Raw genomic sequence first — 16,806 nt, 5'->3', positions numbered from 1 at the left:
TAAATGCTGGTCAGTTCTCTGCTCACATCCTCTTTGCCAGCCAGTGCCCCCAGTGGCTCCAGGTGTCATGGTAATGCTGTACCCGTGGCCTTCTCCATTTCTTGGGCTGATGGTAACTGCATCCCTGAGACAGCTGAGAGGGTAAACCCTCTCCACCACTACCCACCAGGGGGTCAGTGACTGATTGCTCTTGGGGATACAGAAGCCCAGCGCTCTTTCCTCAAAGTGGGACAACTCCATGGCACTGTTTTTGCCCCAGAGCCCCCCTGTAGACCAGGCCAAGGCCAGAGCTTCTCTAAGACAATATCCCTCCTTGGCTTCTTCCCCTTCCTTGGGCTACCACCCTCACCCCTCACAGTTTTCCTGAAGAGCACTCCCTCCATGAGTCACTGGCTTGCAAATCCCTACTTTAGCCTCCACTTCTAGGGAACCCAGCCCAAGAGAAGTAGCTACTTTACAGGGGTTTGGGGTGAGGATGCTATGAGATCATGTTGAAATGCCTTTTGCAAGCATCCGGCACTCAGCAAGTACCCAATAATGAGTAATCGTGATTCTTACAAACCAGTAACAACTGACAGAATGTAACAGGGGAGCTCAGATGCACAGCTACAGTGGGAGGTGGGAGTCAAAAACCTTGGCTCCAAGTTCTGGCATGGGAGACAATCATCCCAGGAAGGTCCCCCAGGGGTCACATAGCCCAACTCTCCTTTGACCAATCGGGAACCTGAAGCTGAGAGAGGAGAAGCAACAATCTCAAAGACACAAGAGCAGAGCTGGGACTAGAAGATGTCTTGATTTTTCCCACCACTCCTCGTTATTTTAACCACTTTCTGATCCTCTGTTTTCAGTTATTTTTTTTAAAAGGGTTGTTGAGTTTTTATGGACCAGGACTCTGAGAAGAGAAGCCATTTCCATGTGGATCCCTTGAGTACCTACTATGTGCTTAACACCGGCTAGGTACTCAGGGAAGGGGTCACAAAAGTATATTCCTGTGGTCTGAATGCCTGTGTTCCTCAGAGTTCAAATCTTGAAATCCTAACCTTCAATGTGATGGTATTAGGAGATGAAGCCTTTGGGAAGTGATTAGCGATGAGGGCAGTTTTCACGGATGGGATTAATGCCCTTATAAGTAAGAAGCCCCAAGAGAGCTCCCTTCCCCCTTCGACTATGTGAGGACGCAATGAGAATGTGCCATCTATGAACCAGAAAGCAGGCCCCCCACCTCCCCAGCATCACATCAGCTGATGCCTTGGTCCTGGACTTCTCAGCCTCCAGAAATGTGAGAAATAAATTTTTGTTGTTTATAAGCCACTCAGTTTATGGCATTTTGCTGTAGCAACTCCAAGTCTGTCTCTCCAGGATCTATAAATGTGCCTGGCACATATTAGTGCTCAATATATTTTTGTTAAATAAATGGAATAATTAATTAATCAGTCCGTGTCTTGGCAGATCCATGAAACTTTACCTCCCTGGGTAGAAAATCTGTTTAAGGGTATGTGATGCTCAGGCAGATCTTAAAGAGACTGCAGCTGAGTTTCTAGACACTTAGTGATTGCAGAACACTTTACTGTTTTCAAAGACTGTTTTCAAAGTGTGTGTGTGTGTGTGTGTGTGTGTCTGTGTGTGTGTTGGTTACCTTTTTTTTTTTTAACCAGTCAGTATAGTGATTTTCAAAAAATTTTTAAGTGCATTGTCAACATTTAAGTAATTGAGAATTTCACATAAATATCCAGATTTAGGTATCTTTTGAAAAGTCACAAGGGCCATGCAGGACCCTCATTCCCACATGGCCATAATGGCTTAGACCTTAGACTGGGCCCCATTTGCTTATTCATCACTCCTGGTTTCTCCCTTCTCATCCTCCACAGAGGCTTCCATTAGCTGCCCTTTGTCTTAGTGGTTGTGCCCTCCTACAGAAAAGTGAAATATACTTCATACTATTGAGTGACAAAATGAAAGATATGTGAAAGGACATGCCTGCTTCCAAAAAAGGTTGAAGAGAGCATTGTGGAAATGAAGGATATTCTTCTGTGCTTTATATGGAAACAGAGAGTGTGTGTGAGAAGAGAAAACCGAAGAGGCCCACCTCACTCAACCATGGTGGTACCTGCTTGGCCCCCTGGGGTAGTGGCAGGGAAGTCACATAACACTCAACACTCAGAAGTATGGACCCTGGACTAGGCCGGGGCTACAGAGAGGAATAAGATGAAGGACTTGTGTTGAGGATTTAGAAGCTGAAGGTCTGTTAAGGTGTCTCAAGTATGAGGCATTGGAGGAGAAAACCAGAGTGGAAATGAGGAGTGGGGAGTGTAGGGACCAATCCTAGACACTTCTGGAGGGAAGACTTAGCAGCTCTGGTGGCTCCATACTTAAGGAATGTCAGGGAGAAGAACTGCACATGACTTCAGGGTGACATATGCCCAGTTCCTGGGAGCATGACAGACCTTTAACAGAAGTCCTCAGATCCACTTTGGGGGAAGCTGATGACTTGGGGTCCAGTCACATTGAGTTGGAGGTGATGATGAGAGGTTCAGGGTGGTGGAAGGTTCTGGTTGCCCGGTGATTGTGCACACGGACTTCGAAGCCCAAAGACCTGCACTCGAGTCTCAGGTGGACACCTTCTTGGCTGTGCTTCATCTCTCTATGCCTTTGTTTCTTGAAAAATGAAGCTATTATTATCGTATCTACCTTGTAGAGTTATCATGAGGATAAAGATAACATAAGTAAAATCCTAAAAATTATTCCTGGCACCAAGGAAGTGCTCTATAAATCTGAATCACTTTCATTATTGCCTGTGAGGACAAGGTAAGGGAAGTCCCCGAATGGAGATGATTCCATGAAGCAGAGAACCAAAGATTGAGCCTTGGAGGAGCTCTTCTCTTGGAGAAGAGCTGTAGTAAGGGAGAAAACAGTGAAGGAGCTGGGAGTTGGGAAGCAAGGGTGGAGGGTGTCTTCGAGGCAAGGTGGAAAGGGTTTGCGGAGGAAGGGGACAGTGATCATGCCACAGAAGCCACAGAGGACAAGAGGAGCTCTGCAGCAGGGCTTCTCTAGCAGGGTGCATTTCCACCCAGGGGACACTTGGCAGTGGTGGGAGACATTGCTTGTTGTCACAACTGGGCATGGGAGTGTGGCTGCATCTAGTGGGTAGAGGCCAGAGATGCTCCTAATATCCTACAAGGCACAGAACAGCCCCCCACAACAAAGAATTATCCAGCCTGAAAATGTCCACAGTGCTGAGGTTGGGAAACCCTATTCTAGAGCCAACAGGCTGTGAAGTTTGACTCATGGTTCCATCACCAATAGCTGCATGACCTTGGTGAGTTCCTTAGCTGCTCTGTGCCTCGGATTCATGGTAGGTTTTCCTTGTTAGGTTTAAATGAGTGAAGTTATACAGAGGGCCTGAAGTCTTATGGTATTTTACTAGAGCCTCATTGTGTTTTAGTTATAATTAGAAATCGGGTAAGGTAAGGACACAGAAGCAGCCATCTGATCTGGGGGCTTCACACTTAGAAGTGACCTCGGAGCAATTGTATTGGGGTGGAAAGGGGCTAACAGCCAGGTGCAGAGGGCACATTGGAATTGGGGCCAGAAGGCACAGACTGCCTTGTCCATCAGGCATAGCAATGGACAGAGGAAGGGGAATGACTAGTTATGGCTGCAAGGCCAAGTGCAGGGGACTTATTTCTCATATCTATCTATCTTTCTATCTATCTATCTATCTATCTATCTACCTACCGTCTATTTATCTATCATCTATCTACTTATTTATCTGTTTATGCATGTGTACCAACCGAAAGTTTTAGTAAATGCACAAACTGCGATATAATGAAAATGGAAATTTTCAAAAGAAGAGAAATCACCTGCCACCTGACTACCTTAACAAATGAGTGGTTTTCATCTCTCCTTCCAGGCCTGTCATTTTTACAGTGCTTTAGTCATAAAACAGGTCCTCTATTCTATTGTTTTATGTCACATGAAATTGTACCATAAGCATTTTCCATGATGTGACTTCACTGTTTCATTTTCCATTTTTTTCCAGAATGAAGATAACCTCATTGTTTTTTTTTCCTGATTGTAAAAATGCTGTGCTCTTTTTTTTTTTTTTTAAACAATGCAGGCAGTACCAAAAAGTATGAAGAAGAATGTAATAGTTCCCATTTCCCATCTCACTCTTTAAGGCCAGCATTTTGGTGAACATCCATCCGAACAAATCTCCACGCGTTTATCAATTTGTTGACTTACTCCTTCTTTTATGTAAATATGAACATGATTTAACTGCCAGTCCATTTGGAACCTTGAAGTGAAGGTTTTTTATTGTTGGGGTTTGCTATGGTCTGAATATGTGTGTCCCCCCAAAATTTATGTTGAATCCTAACCCCCAATGTGATTAGGAGGTGGGGCCATTAGGAGGTGATTAAGTCATGAAGTCATCAGCCCTAATGAATGGGATTTGTGGCCTTCAAAAGGGACCCCAGAGAGCTGCCTTGCCCCTTCTGCCATGTAAGGACACAGTGAGGAGCCAGGAAGGGGGCCTCAGCAGAGACCATATGTGATGGTGCCTCAATATTGGACTTCCCAGCCTCCAGAATGTGAGAAATGAATTTCTGTTGTTTATAAGTCACCCAGTCTATAGTATTTTGTTCTAGCAGCCCAAACAGACTAAGTCAGGGTTGTTGTTTTAGGAAATGGGGAATGGGGCCATGCATGGGTGTACACCAGAACAAAGGAAGCCAGCAAGTCCTGAGAGATACTGGAAAAGGGAATAGTGGGCACGTGCAGTGTGTTAGTTTCCTGAGGCTGCTATAACAAAGCACCACAGGTTGGGTGGCTTAAATAACAGAAATTCATTCTCCCATCATTCTGGGGACCAGACGTCTGAAATCAAGACTCCTATGCCGTGCTCCTTCTGAAGGCTCCAGGGGAGGATCCTTCCTTGCCACTCTCTAGTTCCTGAAGGTCACCAGCAATCCTTGAAATTCCCTGTATTATAGACACATCACTCCAATCTCTGACTCCCTCGTCACATGGCATTCTCTTCCCCTGTGTGTGTCTGTTTCCGAATTTCCCTCTTCTCCTAAAGACATCAGTCATTGGGTTAGGGTTCACTCTCCTCCAGTGTGACCTCATCTTAACTTGATTATATTTGCAAAGGCCCTATTTTCCAAATAAGGTCACAGTCACAGGTACCAGTGCTTAGGACCTCGACATATCTTCTTGGGGGCAACAGTTCAACCCATAACATGTGGGGTTCCCAGGGTGACCAGGAGGAAGAGGATAGAGCAAGGACAGAGATTCAAGGATTTAGTCTCTGAAATGGCAGGGAAGGAAGAGACCGGAATAAAGATACCAGGATTGTGAGGCTGAAACAAGAGACAAGGAAGCTTCCTTCCTCCAGCAACTCGTGTCTGTGTTTTATTAACCTCCTAGCACTTTACAAAGAGGGCCCCCGGATTCAACAGAGAGCCGGGCTGTCTGTAAACCCCACCGGGCCCCTTCCCCACCGGTGTGCATCTGGCAGCTGCCGTGGGGGCCCCACAGGCCTCCCTCCTGCATCCTGTTGTCTGCTCCTCACCAGATTCTTGGTTGGCTGCCACCTAATTTCTTTTTGGCCTGGGCTAATTTCTTGCAGTCCTCGGGCTGGCGGGAAGCATCACTAATTCCCAAAGTCCTTCCATATGGGCGATTCAAACCCCTCCATCTGCAAAGCGTGCACATTTCCTCGGCTTTATCCTTGCAGAATAGTGGTACCCTAAGTCTGCAGGAGCATGGAGCTTGTTTCAATGTTTTGAATTCCCCCTCCCCGTTTGCTGGTTTACTCGGTTCCCTTTGTCCCCTTCCCCCAGATTTGATACCCAAGGTTGAATTTTCCAAGGTGGAGTGTTATGAAGAGTGTGGAGACAATTAAGAGAAAACGTGAAGTCTCCTTGCCCGTTGACATGGACGTCAGAAAGTCTGGAGTCTTCCCAGGCCTGGCTGGAATCAGCTCTGGGTGTAATGGGTCTCAGCATGTGAACAAAATCAGCATGAACATCACCCTTTGCCAACTTGGCTCTTGGGGACCAGGGGACAGTTATGAAATAGTGGTCAAGTGACTGAGAATAATGAGGCTTCTGCTCATTAACTTAGGTCCCAGGCAAAGTCCAGCCAAGAGCTGTTCTTGCCACCACAGACCTCTGCATATTTGAGAGAATTATTACACTTCTCCAATGGTTAAGAGTCCCTTCACCTCTGGCCTCCAGCTTTTTGACGCTGCCGGAAGCATTCAGTAATCCCCCTGTGACACGTCACCTGTCCCATCTTTACCGTTAATTATTTCTTGTCCTTGATTTCCTCTCAAGTGCCAACAGCCACTTCTGAGAAAGACTTGGGATCAGGAGCCCAAATATTATAGCTCATATTACGGTTAAAGGTGAAATAACAAGAAAACCCAGCTACAACCTGCGGCCAGGATGTGCCAGTTTGTGTGAGATTAAAGGAGACCTTACCCAGGCACGAGAGACCCAGGTCTTGGGCTCAGTGGGGCTCTACGGCAGGAAGAGAAGGAAGGGGCTTAAAGGGTTGGGGGATTTTTCTTTTTACTTTCTTTATTTTTCTTTTTTGAGACAGATTCTTGTTCTGTCATCCAGGCAGTAGGGCAGTGACACGATCTTGGCTCACTGCAACCTCTGCCTCCCTGGTTCAAGCAATTCTTGTGCCCTAGCCTTCCAAGTAGCTGGGATTACAGGTGTGTGCCACTATGCCCAGCTAATTTTTTTTTTTTTTTGTATTTTTTGTAGAGATGGGGTTTTGCCATGTTGGCCAGGCTGGTCTTGAACTCCTGGCCTCAAGTGATCCGCCCACCTTGGCCTCCCAAAATGCTGGGATTACAAGCATGAGCCACTGCATTTGGCCGACTCATCTAATGTTGACAGGTGTCTTGCCTCCCTCCTTATCTCTTTTCCCAGCTGGTACTTCTACTACAAATGGGATTTCTTCATGTAACAGGAAAATGGTCTCCCATCAGCCCAGCTTACATTACTTCAGTGTAGCTGGCCACTCCTGTCTTCCAGAGCTCAGATACAACACACCCGAGAATGTTCTCACAGGCCCATTTTACATCAGGTGTTCCGTCCTTAGACCAGTTACAGCCCAGGAAAATGTGGTTCTCTGATCAGAGAGGATTTCCCCATGGGCTCTGTTTCTAGAAAAAGGAGGAGTTCTGGGTACAGAGCAGATAAAACCAGCACAGTCCACTACACCCCCAACAACGAGGGCACATTCATTCAGTCGCAGGTGCCTTCCCCCTGCCTGGAATACTCTCCAAACCCAACCCACTTGACAACCTCAGCTTTTAAGACCAAGGCTTCCAGCACACACTTGCTCACACTCATCCCTTAACAGAGTTGAATCCATCCTTTGGACCACCTACACGCCTCAATTATTTCACTCACTCACTCACCCACTCACTCCCTCCTTTGTTAATTTAACAAATGCTGGCCAGGCACGGTGGCTCACGTCTGTAATTCCGGCACTTTGGGAGGCCAAGGTGGGCAGATCACCTGAGGTCAGGAGTTTGAAACTAGCCTGTCCAAAATGGCAAAACCTTGCCTCTACTAAAAATACAAAAATTAGCCGGGTGCAGGGGCACATGCCTGTAATCCCAGCTACTTGGGAGGCTGAGACAGGAGAATTGCCTGAACCTGGGAGGTGGAGATTGCAGTGAGCCAAGATCACACCATTGCACACCAGCCTGGACAATATGGACAATAGAGCCAGACTCTGTCTGTCAAAAAAAAAAAAAAAAAAAAAAAGTGCTTAGGGCACGTTGCACCCAACTCCTCTTGGGTTGTGAGTTTCTTAAAAGCAGGAATCATCCCTGTCATCTTGGGATCTCCAACCTTTGCCAGAGTGCTTGGCCCACTGTCGAGGCTCGGTAACTACTGGAGGTCACAACCTTAAATGTTGGGGTGACTGCAGGACTTGGCCACCCCCTGGCCAGATGGAAAACCTGGGGTGCTGGGTACAGAGGGAGGAACTGAATGCCACAGGTTGCCCAGCTCAAGTCAGTAATTTCTCTATAGTCATTGCAAATCCATCATACCCTAGACTTTCAAGAAGGACTCTATGCCTTCTGTAGCAGTGAATGGCAGAATTCACACTATAACACATGCCTGGTTTGGCCTGATATATTGTGCATAGGAAGTGCTTATTTTTCACATATTAGATCTGAGACTCTTAAGAGGTCATGGTGGCCACCTTGAATTCCCTGGGGTTATGAATTTCTTCATGGTGTTACTTGTTAGCTTGTAAGGCAACCCCTTAGTTATAAGGGGCTACTTGCTGTCTCCTGGCTACTTTGTCTATCAGTCTAGTTTTCTTCTCTAGGATCGCAGGGAAAGTGATCCCTCCCCTTTCCAGTGGCCATTTCACATCATGTTCATTCATTTATTCATGTGTTCATATATGCATTCATTCATGCAATCATTTATTTAAAAACAGTTTTGAGGCCTATTTTGTCCAAGACAGTCAAGTCCTCTGTTCCCATTGAGCTGACATCTTTAGAGAAGAGAACTAGACAGTTAAGCAGCTAATCAAACAAACAGGAGAAATAAAATTGTCAGAGCCGTGAATAAAGAAAATAGGGCAAAACGAGGGTTGGGGCAAATTTTGATAGAGTAGACAGAACGGTGGCTTTGAGGACGAGGCACCTACACGCAATGTGGGAGAAGAGCATCTAGGGAATTGAAGGAAGGGAAGGTGGTCAGTGTGGCTTGTGTGGCAGTGAGGGAGGCGAGAAAGATAGAAAATGAGGATGGAAGGCTGGGCAGGGTGGTTCATGCCTGTAATTCCAACACTTTGGGAACCTGAGGCAGGAGGATCACTTAAGTTCAGAAGTTCAAGACCAGCCTGGGTAACAGCAAAATCTCATCTCTACAAAAAATAAAAAATAATAATAAAATAAATTTAAAAATTAGCTGGATGTGGTGGTGCGCACCTGTAGTCCCAGCTACTTGGGAGGCTGACGTGGGAGGATCGCTTGAGCCCAGGAGTTTGAGGCTGCAGTGAGTGTGATGACACCACTGCACTCCAGCCTGAGCAACAGAGGGAGACCCTGTCTCTAAAAAAATAATAATTTAAAAAAATAAAATAAATGAGGATGGAGTGGCAGGCAACCCATTTGGGACCTTGTAGCCACGATAAGGCACTAGGGATCTCTTGTCAGAAAGAGAGACGCCTTTTGAGGGTTTGAAGCAGGGGAGTGATGTATAATTTTGTAAGAGCACTTCACATGTGGGATCTTGAGGCAGATTTCCAAATCCGTAAAGACAATGAGGAGCTTCCTGCTACTTTTATTTTGAGGAATCAGAAAGGTTCTGATTTAGAGGTGAGTTTTGGAAGCCCTGGAGAGAGAGCACCATAATATCTGGAGCCAGAGTCGGGGATCCCAAAACAAGCCATGGGATTCTCCTCTTGGAAGGTGGTCTTGGAAGGGCATCCTCTTTTTCTAGATAGCCAGGTTTGGTGTTTTTTGTTTTTCCCATGTCCCTCTTATGAATTCCCAGCAATGGGGAAAAAAAATAGGAGGCTGGCCAGCAGGAGACCTTTTATTATTTCCTCATAAAGAAGGATGGGGTTATTCTTAGTAAGACACCACGTTTGCTGCCACTGTTGTCTGTGATGGAACCCACGCTGCCAGGGAGGAGTGGATGTCTCATTGTCAGAACCAGGGCCATGGACAATATATTTATGTGTTGTTTTTTAAGATGCACATCCATTAAAAAGAAACAGACAAGCAAGCATCTAGTAAAAACATTGCCACACATGATGGATAAAGGGCAGTATCCTTAATACACAGAACTCATCTCAATAGGAAACTGGAGACCCTGTTTTGTTTTGAATGGAAAAGGATGTGAACAGACTTTTACAGGAAAGAAAATGCAGATGGTTAATAAAAAGCGTTTAATTTTACTAGAATCAGACAAATGCAAACTAAAAGAATAGCAGGATACAAGGTGTCTTTTGGGGGGAATTCTGTTGTCAAATTGAAAAAAATATTTTTCAAAAACTGCAGTGCTGGTGAGGCTGTAATGAGATGGACATTCTCATAAACAATTTGTGAGATGTACCTTAAAAAGGGAACTTTTTTTGGGTATCTTACAAAAAGCTTATACCCTTTAATCCATTAGTCCCACTTCTTAGGCTCTATCTTATGAAAATAATTTAAAATAATGGCACTGATTTGTATACAAAATATTGGAAATAGCCTATATGATAATAGTAGATGATTGGTTTACTTAATTATGATATATCATTCAGTGAACTATTGTGTAGAAATTAAAAATTATATTTTGGAAGATATTTTTGGTAGTAGAGAAAAATATTTACACTATATTATTATGTGGAAAACATTAAAATCAATTGAAAGAAAGTATGGAGCAATTATGAATGTGAATGCATATTATATACATTGAAATTGATCATTGGATCAAAAATGTATATACAAAGGTTGTTAGGAGTTTCCTCTGCATTGTAAAATTATGAGCACTTTGTTTACTTCTTTGTACATGCCAAGGAATTTTTGTTTTTTTATACACAAAGAATGTGTATTACTTTTAAAATCAGATAAAAGTAGCAAATGGTTATAAGTGCTCCCTATTGCCCCAGCCTGGGCTGATTTTTTTGTGTTACTTAAAAGTAAGGAATCCAAAAATAGTTTGATCTTTGGTGGTATGAATCAAACAATGTGTGACTCCTCCTGGGGCCCTGTGATGGAGTCAAAAGCATGTGGACTTGGAGCCAGATGACCTGAGTTCAAATGCGGCTCTCCTGCTTCTGAGCTTTGTGATTCGGAAAGTTCATAATTTCCCTGGGCTGCAGTGTTCCCATCTATAAAATGGGGAGATGGTCCAGATCTTTACCCAGGTCTGTTTGTGAGCACTCATCAGGATCCTATCTCTAGAGGGACCTAGCAAATAGCCTGGCATGGGCTCGGCCATCAAATCCATACTCTTGCTGCTTTCCAGAGGTTGCTACTTGAAAAAAAAAAAAAAAAAAACCAAGATGTGTTGGTTGATTTGAGATCTGCAGGAACAAGAGCCGGAGCCATGAGGCTACACAGACCTGGCCCTGCTGCCTCTCTGCAGCGTATCTTTTTGAACAAGTGACTTAGTCTTCCTGAGCCTCAGGGTGCTCGTTTGTGAAATGGGAGTTGATGACAACCCTCACCTCCTAGGGCAGTTGTCCTCACCATGGATAATACATACATTCAGTAGAGTGCGTGGTACCTTGCAGAATCTCAGTTGATTCACTTTGATATATTTTTTTCTGGTTGCAAATGAAATAGATGTTCAATGCAGGGAATTTAGGACAGAGCCTGAGAGAGAGAGAGAGAGAGAATATATATAGTGTTTCCAGCCCTTTGACTTTATAGTGGAGTAGCTGTGCCTTTGCATTTAACTGCCCTCAGCCCCCACCTGCTCCCACTTCTGAACTAAGCTGCCGCCCTGCAAGTCAGTGCTATCATCCCCAGCAAGCTGTGGCCGGATGCCCTGATGTTTCATCAATGTCCCAGTGTGGTAACACTGCTGTTGGCTCTCTCAGCAGATCCTTCAAGCCAGACTTCATCCTGGTCCGCCAGCATGCCTACAGCATGGCCCTGGGGGAGGACTACCGCAGCCTGGTCATCGGCCTGCAGTATGGAGGGCTGCCTGCTGTCAACTCTCTCTACTCCGTCTACAACTTCTGCAGCAAGCCCTGGGTGGTAGGTGACAGGGCAGGCTGACCTGGAGGGATCTGGGAGGCAGTGGGTGGCCTCCCACTCTGCGACAAGCCCACTCCCCAGCATGGAGGCCTCAGTAGTAAAAATTCTTATTTAAGCAACTGAACTGAACTTGGATCCTAGGGCTCTTGTTGGAATTGTTGCCTAACAATTATATTAATTTTATATTTTATATATTATTATGGTAAATATTTATAGGCCGGGCACGGTGGCTTATGCCTGTAATCCCAGCACTTTGGGAGGCCAAGACAGGCGGATCACCTGAGGTTGGTAGTTCGAGACCAGCCTGACCGACATGGAGAAACCCCATCTCTACTAAAAATACAAAATTAGCCAGGCATGGTGGCGCATGTCTGTAATCCCGCTGTAATCCCAGCTACTCGGGAGGCTGAGGCAGGAGAATCGCTTGAACCCGGGAGGCGGAGGTTGTGGTGAGCCGAGATCGTGCCGTTGCACTCCAGCCTGGGCAACAACAGCGAAACTCTGTCTCGAAAAAAAGATTTGTAATAAATAAATACATATACGTTAATATATACATGTTATATATTATACATGTTACATGTAATATATGATATATGATATTACATATATGTAATAATTGATCTTTGTAATATATAATATATAATACAGTGACAATATATACTATTAATATATAATAACAAAACATTATATAACATTATGGTATGGTATTATGTTATTAGTCATAAAGATGCACCATATTGTTTTATGAACATTCTATCATTATTGTTGTTAACAGCAGACCCCATTTATTGAGCACTTACTATGTCCCAGAAAATTATGCTACCTGGCACTCAAACTGTCGCTCTCATGTGAAGTGAGTGTCAACCCTTCATTTTACAGAGATGGAAGCTCAGCTTCAGGCCAGTTAAGGAACTTGCTCAGTGAGTGGTGAAGCCACAATTTAAGCCATCTTTCTCTCCAACACCCAACGTTTAATTTCTCTTCTTTTATTCCTTAGTTTCAGTCATTCATTTGATTTATTTGAGTTTCCATCCAAATGTTACCTGTAAGAAAGACTTCTTAAAATACCACTCCTCGCCAGACACGGTGGCTCACGCCTGTAATCCCAGCACTTTGGGAGGCCGAGGCGGGTGTATCACGAGATCAAGAGATCGAGACCATGCTGGCCAACATGGTGAAACCCCGTCTCTACTAAAAACACAAGAATTAGCTGGGCGTGGTGGCGTGCACCTGTAGTCCCAGCTACTCGGGAGTCTGAGGCAGGAGAATTGCTTGAACCCAGGAGGTGGAGGTTGCAGAGAGCCGAGATTGCGCCACTGCACTCCAGCCTGGTGACAGAGCGAGACTCCAACTCAAAGAAAAAATACCACTCCTCCACTTGCTCAAGTACTCTCAAATCCCTTACCCTGCTTTATTTTTTTCCTAGATACTTATCTCCACCTAGAATGATAAATTTATCCATTCATTTGTGCATTATCTGTCTCCCTGATTAGAAGTTATTCGTTCATGTAACAAATACTTCTTGGGCACTTACTGTGTTCCAGGTGCTGTTGTAAGTCCTAGAAACATAGCAGTGAACGAATCAGACCAAAATCCCTGCCCTGTGGATCTTACATTCTAGTGAGCAGAGGCATGTGCGGTGCTTTAATACTTATGCCAAATATGCAATATGTCCTATGATCAGTGGCAAGGGGGAAGATCAAGGACAGAAAGAGGATAGGTAATATGGAGGCTTGGGGTATGTAGAATGTGCTCTATGAAGCTCATAGCTGTCTGGTCTGTGGTGTTTTGCTATCTATGTGATCACCTGGTGGTGTAGGGTGGTAGTTGAGAGTGTGAGCTCTGAAGCCAGATTCCTAGGTCCAGGCTTCTCCACCTATGAGCTGTGTTACTTGAGCAGCAACCCCGTTAACCTCTCTGAACTTAGCTTCCTTATTTGGAAAGTGGTGATAGTAATAGCGCCTTCCTGGTAGAGTTATGATTTAATAGATGAAAATGCTTAGAATGTGGCTGGCACAAAGTACACACTCAATAAGTGGTAAAAATTTTCACTGCCTTAGATACCTGGAACAAGTTCCATGTAGAGTTGGAACACTCAGTACTTACTGAATGGCTACATGCATTAATTTAATAGGTATGGATAGAATTTACCACTACTGTCATGGCCCTGGTCTCCTTCTCATTCTGCCCTAACTGGGCTTTTTGGCCAATGGCATCCAAGATTTTCCAGTGCCACTGTTAGGAAAGGGTCCTAGATGGTGTTAGCCCTTCCCCACCTTTTACCACAGTTATCACGATAGTAGCAACCACAACTCATCAGCACTAACCATGTGCTATCCTGAGCCCTTAACATGCATATTGTGTTTAATTCTTAGCACCCTTATGAGTAGGAGTTGCTAATATCTCCATCATACAGATGAGGAAACTGAGGCTCACATAGCTAGTAGTAAGTGGTAGAGCTAGGCCTCTTCAAAACTCATGTGCTTACCTGCGGAATCACTCTCCCTTTCTGGACTCCAATTTCCTTGTCTGCAAAATGAGGGACCCCACACACACATACATCGTTTTCCATATTTCTGAGTTCTCTTAAACCCTCAAAGTTGACTCCCTGTTGTGCTGCATCTGAAGGCTATACCCCAAGAGTTTGCAGACCAATCCTGGGTGGATGCAGAAAGTTCCTAGTTACTCAGTTTTCAGTGTCCAGGCTCTTAGTATTGAGTGACCTCCAAGTCAGGTTGGCCACTCCTTTAACCACTGGGCATCCACATGGGACCACAAATTCCAGTTGATTCCTTTATCTTGTTCGGAATCTGATTTGCTCTTCTCTGCTTATATCCACCAGCAGCTCTCCTTCACCTTCTGGGTGAATTCTAAGCTTTCTGGTCAGGCCTTTAAGGCTGGTGGTCTGTGATGGATCATGCTTCGACCTCGTCTCTCATCATCACCTGCAACTGACGCCACAGCATGGCAGCTGCAGAGGGTCTCCAGCATACATTAGTCTCAATGCACACCCGGAGGGCCCTTTCTCCTTCTCTTATGTCATCTGCTCCAGGGGATCATCGTGACTCCCTACTCTGTCCCCCTTCCAGATCCCTTCACCCCCTATGCTTCCCTCCAGCAAGATATTAGTATCACAGCCATGCACCTGCAGCCTGTCTTCCTTCAGGCCTTGCCCCCATGTTCAGCTTGTTGCTCCAATAATAAAGCATAGTGACAGAGCTCACCTTTGAGCTCCGGAGACAATAGCTAGTATCTGGCAAAACAAGCAAGTGTTGAAGCAGGAGGAGAGCAGTGGGAAGGGATGTGGCTTGAGCTGTTGGAAATGAGAGGGGTTGCAACAGCAGAGAAAATATTTATTAATATAATACCTAGCATTTTAGCACTGCTGTGGACAAAGCACTGCCTCTGACACACTGTATCCTTACAACAATCCCATGAGGTTGGGTCTCCAGTTTACGAGTGAAGAAACCAAAGCTCAGAAACCTGAATTGACTTCCCAGGTTATACAGCTAGTAAGTGGCAAAGCAAGAATTTGAACCCAGGAAGGCTGGATCCACATCTAACACCATCAATTACCATGCAGCGCTGCCTCTCTAGGAAGAAGGTATTGCAGGCAAGGAGCAGGGCATGAACATCAGCAGGTGGAGAAGGACGTTGTGTGAAATGCTGAGGCTGTAGTAAGTGCTCATTAAATATGGTTGGGCTGAACCCAGTGTTCTGCCTACTTACTAGGTCTTGGGCAGAAATGGAGGGGTTAATATGGCTAGATGATGGAGAGGATGAATGTCCAGCCAAGGAATCTGGTCTTTATCCTATAGGCAGGGTAGGATAGCACCTACTGAAGCTCAGCTCAGAACAGTCAGATGCTTGAGGCCTCAGATCAAGTGGGAGGTTTTGTTATACTGGGTAACAATGGTTGATCAATGTTCTCTCCTCTTCTATCCTAGTTCTCTCAGCTCATTAAGATCTTCCATTCCCTGGGTCCTGAGAAGTTCCCGCTTGTGGAGCAAACATTTTTCCCCAACCATAAGCCAATGGTGAGTGCCCTTTTTTACTCTGTTTCTTTGCATGATGCGGAATGAATACAGATGACTTGTCCTCGGTCTCTTTGGATGGAGGAGGTGGACTCTAGGGGTTGTACACTGACCACGCAGACTCTAAGGCGGAGTCACAGTGTCCTGTGGGAGTGCCTGGATTTCCTAAGGGAAGTCGTCTCTCCAGGTGAAATTCAGGCAGTAGGGCAAATAACAAAGGTGAACCACATTCCTTGGAACTTGGAGATTTTCAGCAAATCAGGGGACATGTTCTGGGGGCATGTTAGAACCAGAGGCTGATTATAAAGGTAAAAGATGTTTTCAAGGTGGGATGTTGTTTTACTTGAGCCTTTTGTGGAACCTGATTTCAACTCATATTTTAATAAAAAGCAGTAATATTAATATTTGATTTGCATTGGTTGTTGAAGGGCAGTTTCCTTACATGTCCTCTTCACTTTCCAATTTCTGAATGCACCTGAGATCTCCTCTGGGAAGCAGTTAGGGCTTAGCTCAGGATATGTGGTACAGCCTCCCATTTGGAGGATACCTGGGTGGAAGAGGTGAATGTCTTTCTGAATGAGGTGAAGGGTTCTCCACCTGAAGCCAGAAAGTGTTGGGGGGAGGAGCTCTAAGCAGCAGGAAAGAGCCTGCAACATGCCTGCTTGCATAGTTGGTGGTCTTCGTAAACTGGTCAAAGGAATTCAAGGCTGTGACCCTGCGCTTGGCCTTGCAGGGAATGCGTCTTTGGGAGCAGAATAATGAATAGGGTATACTGTAGTCCCAGATGGGGACTTACTGTGGCTGTTTGTAGAGTCCAAGCTCAGGCTTCTGGGCTAGACAGTCCTGTTTGGAGATACCGATGGGTAGGACTGCAGGTTCCAGGAGTAATCACTCTAACCAAGCAGAATTTCTATTGATGATCTTTCCCCTGTATCTGATCGGGCAAGAGTCACAGAATCCAGAACATGCTGGTTGAGATAAGAAGGGCACATGTGAAACCCAGCATATCCCCAAACCCTGGATTTTTCTTAC

The 16,806-nt window shown here is 45.1% G+C and overlaps 1 protein-coding gene across 10 annotated transcripts in view; it reads left to right on the top strand.

Annotated features, from left to right (window-relative positions):
• SYN3 (synapsin III) overlaps nt 1–16,806 on the top strand; it is a 566,272-nt gene that overhangs the window by 181,143 nt on the left and 368,323 nt on the right. For 6 of the 10 annotated variants that reach the window (XM_034948980.3, XM_034948981.3, XM_008974980.4 and 3 more), the window contains exons 5-6: nt 11,581–11,740; nt 15,688–15,777. In XM_034948980.3, coding sequence (XP_034804871.1) covers nt 11,581–11,740; nt 15,688–15,777 — 250 coding nt within the window. The remainder of the gene's footprint in view (nt 1–11,580; nt 11,741–15,687; nt 15,778–16,806) is intronic. The other 4 variants (XM_057301025.2, XM_057301026.2, XM_055105956.2 and 1 more) reach the window with 1 other exon arrangement.

Source organism: Pan paniscus, chromosome 23 (assembly GCF_029289425.2).
Source record: "Pan paniscus chromosome 23, NHGRI_mPanPan1-v2.0_pri, whole genome shotgun sequence".
Classification (NCBI taxonomy): Eukaryota; Metazoa; Chordata; class Mammalia; order Primates; family Hominidae; genus Pan; species Pan paniscus.
This window is presented reverse-complemented; position numbering and strand designations above follow the sequence as displayed.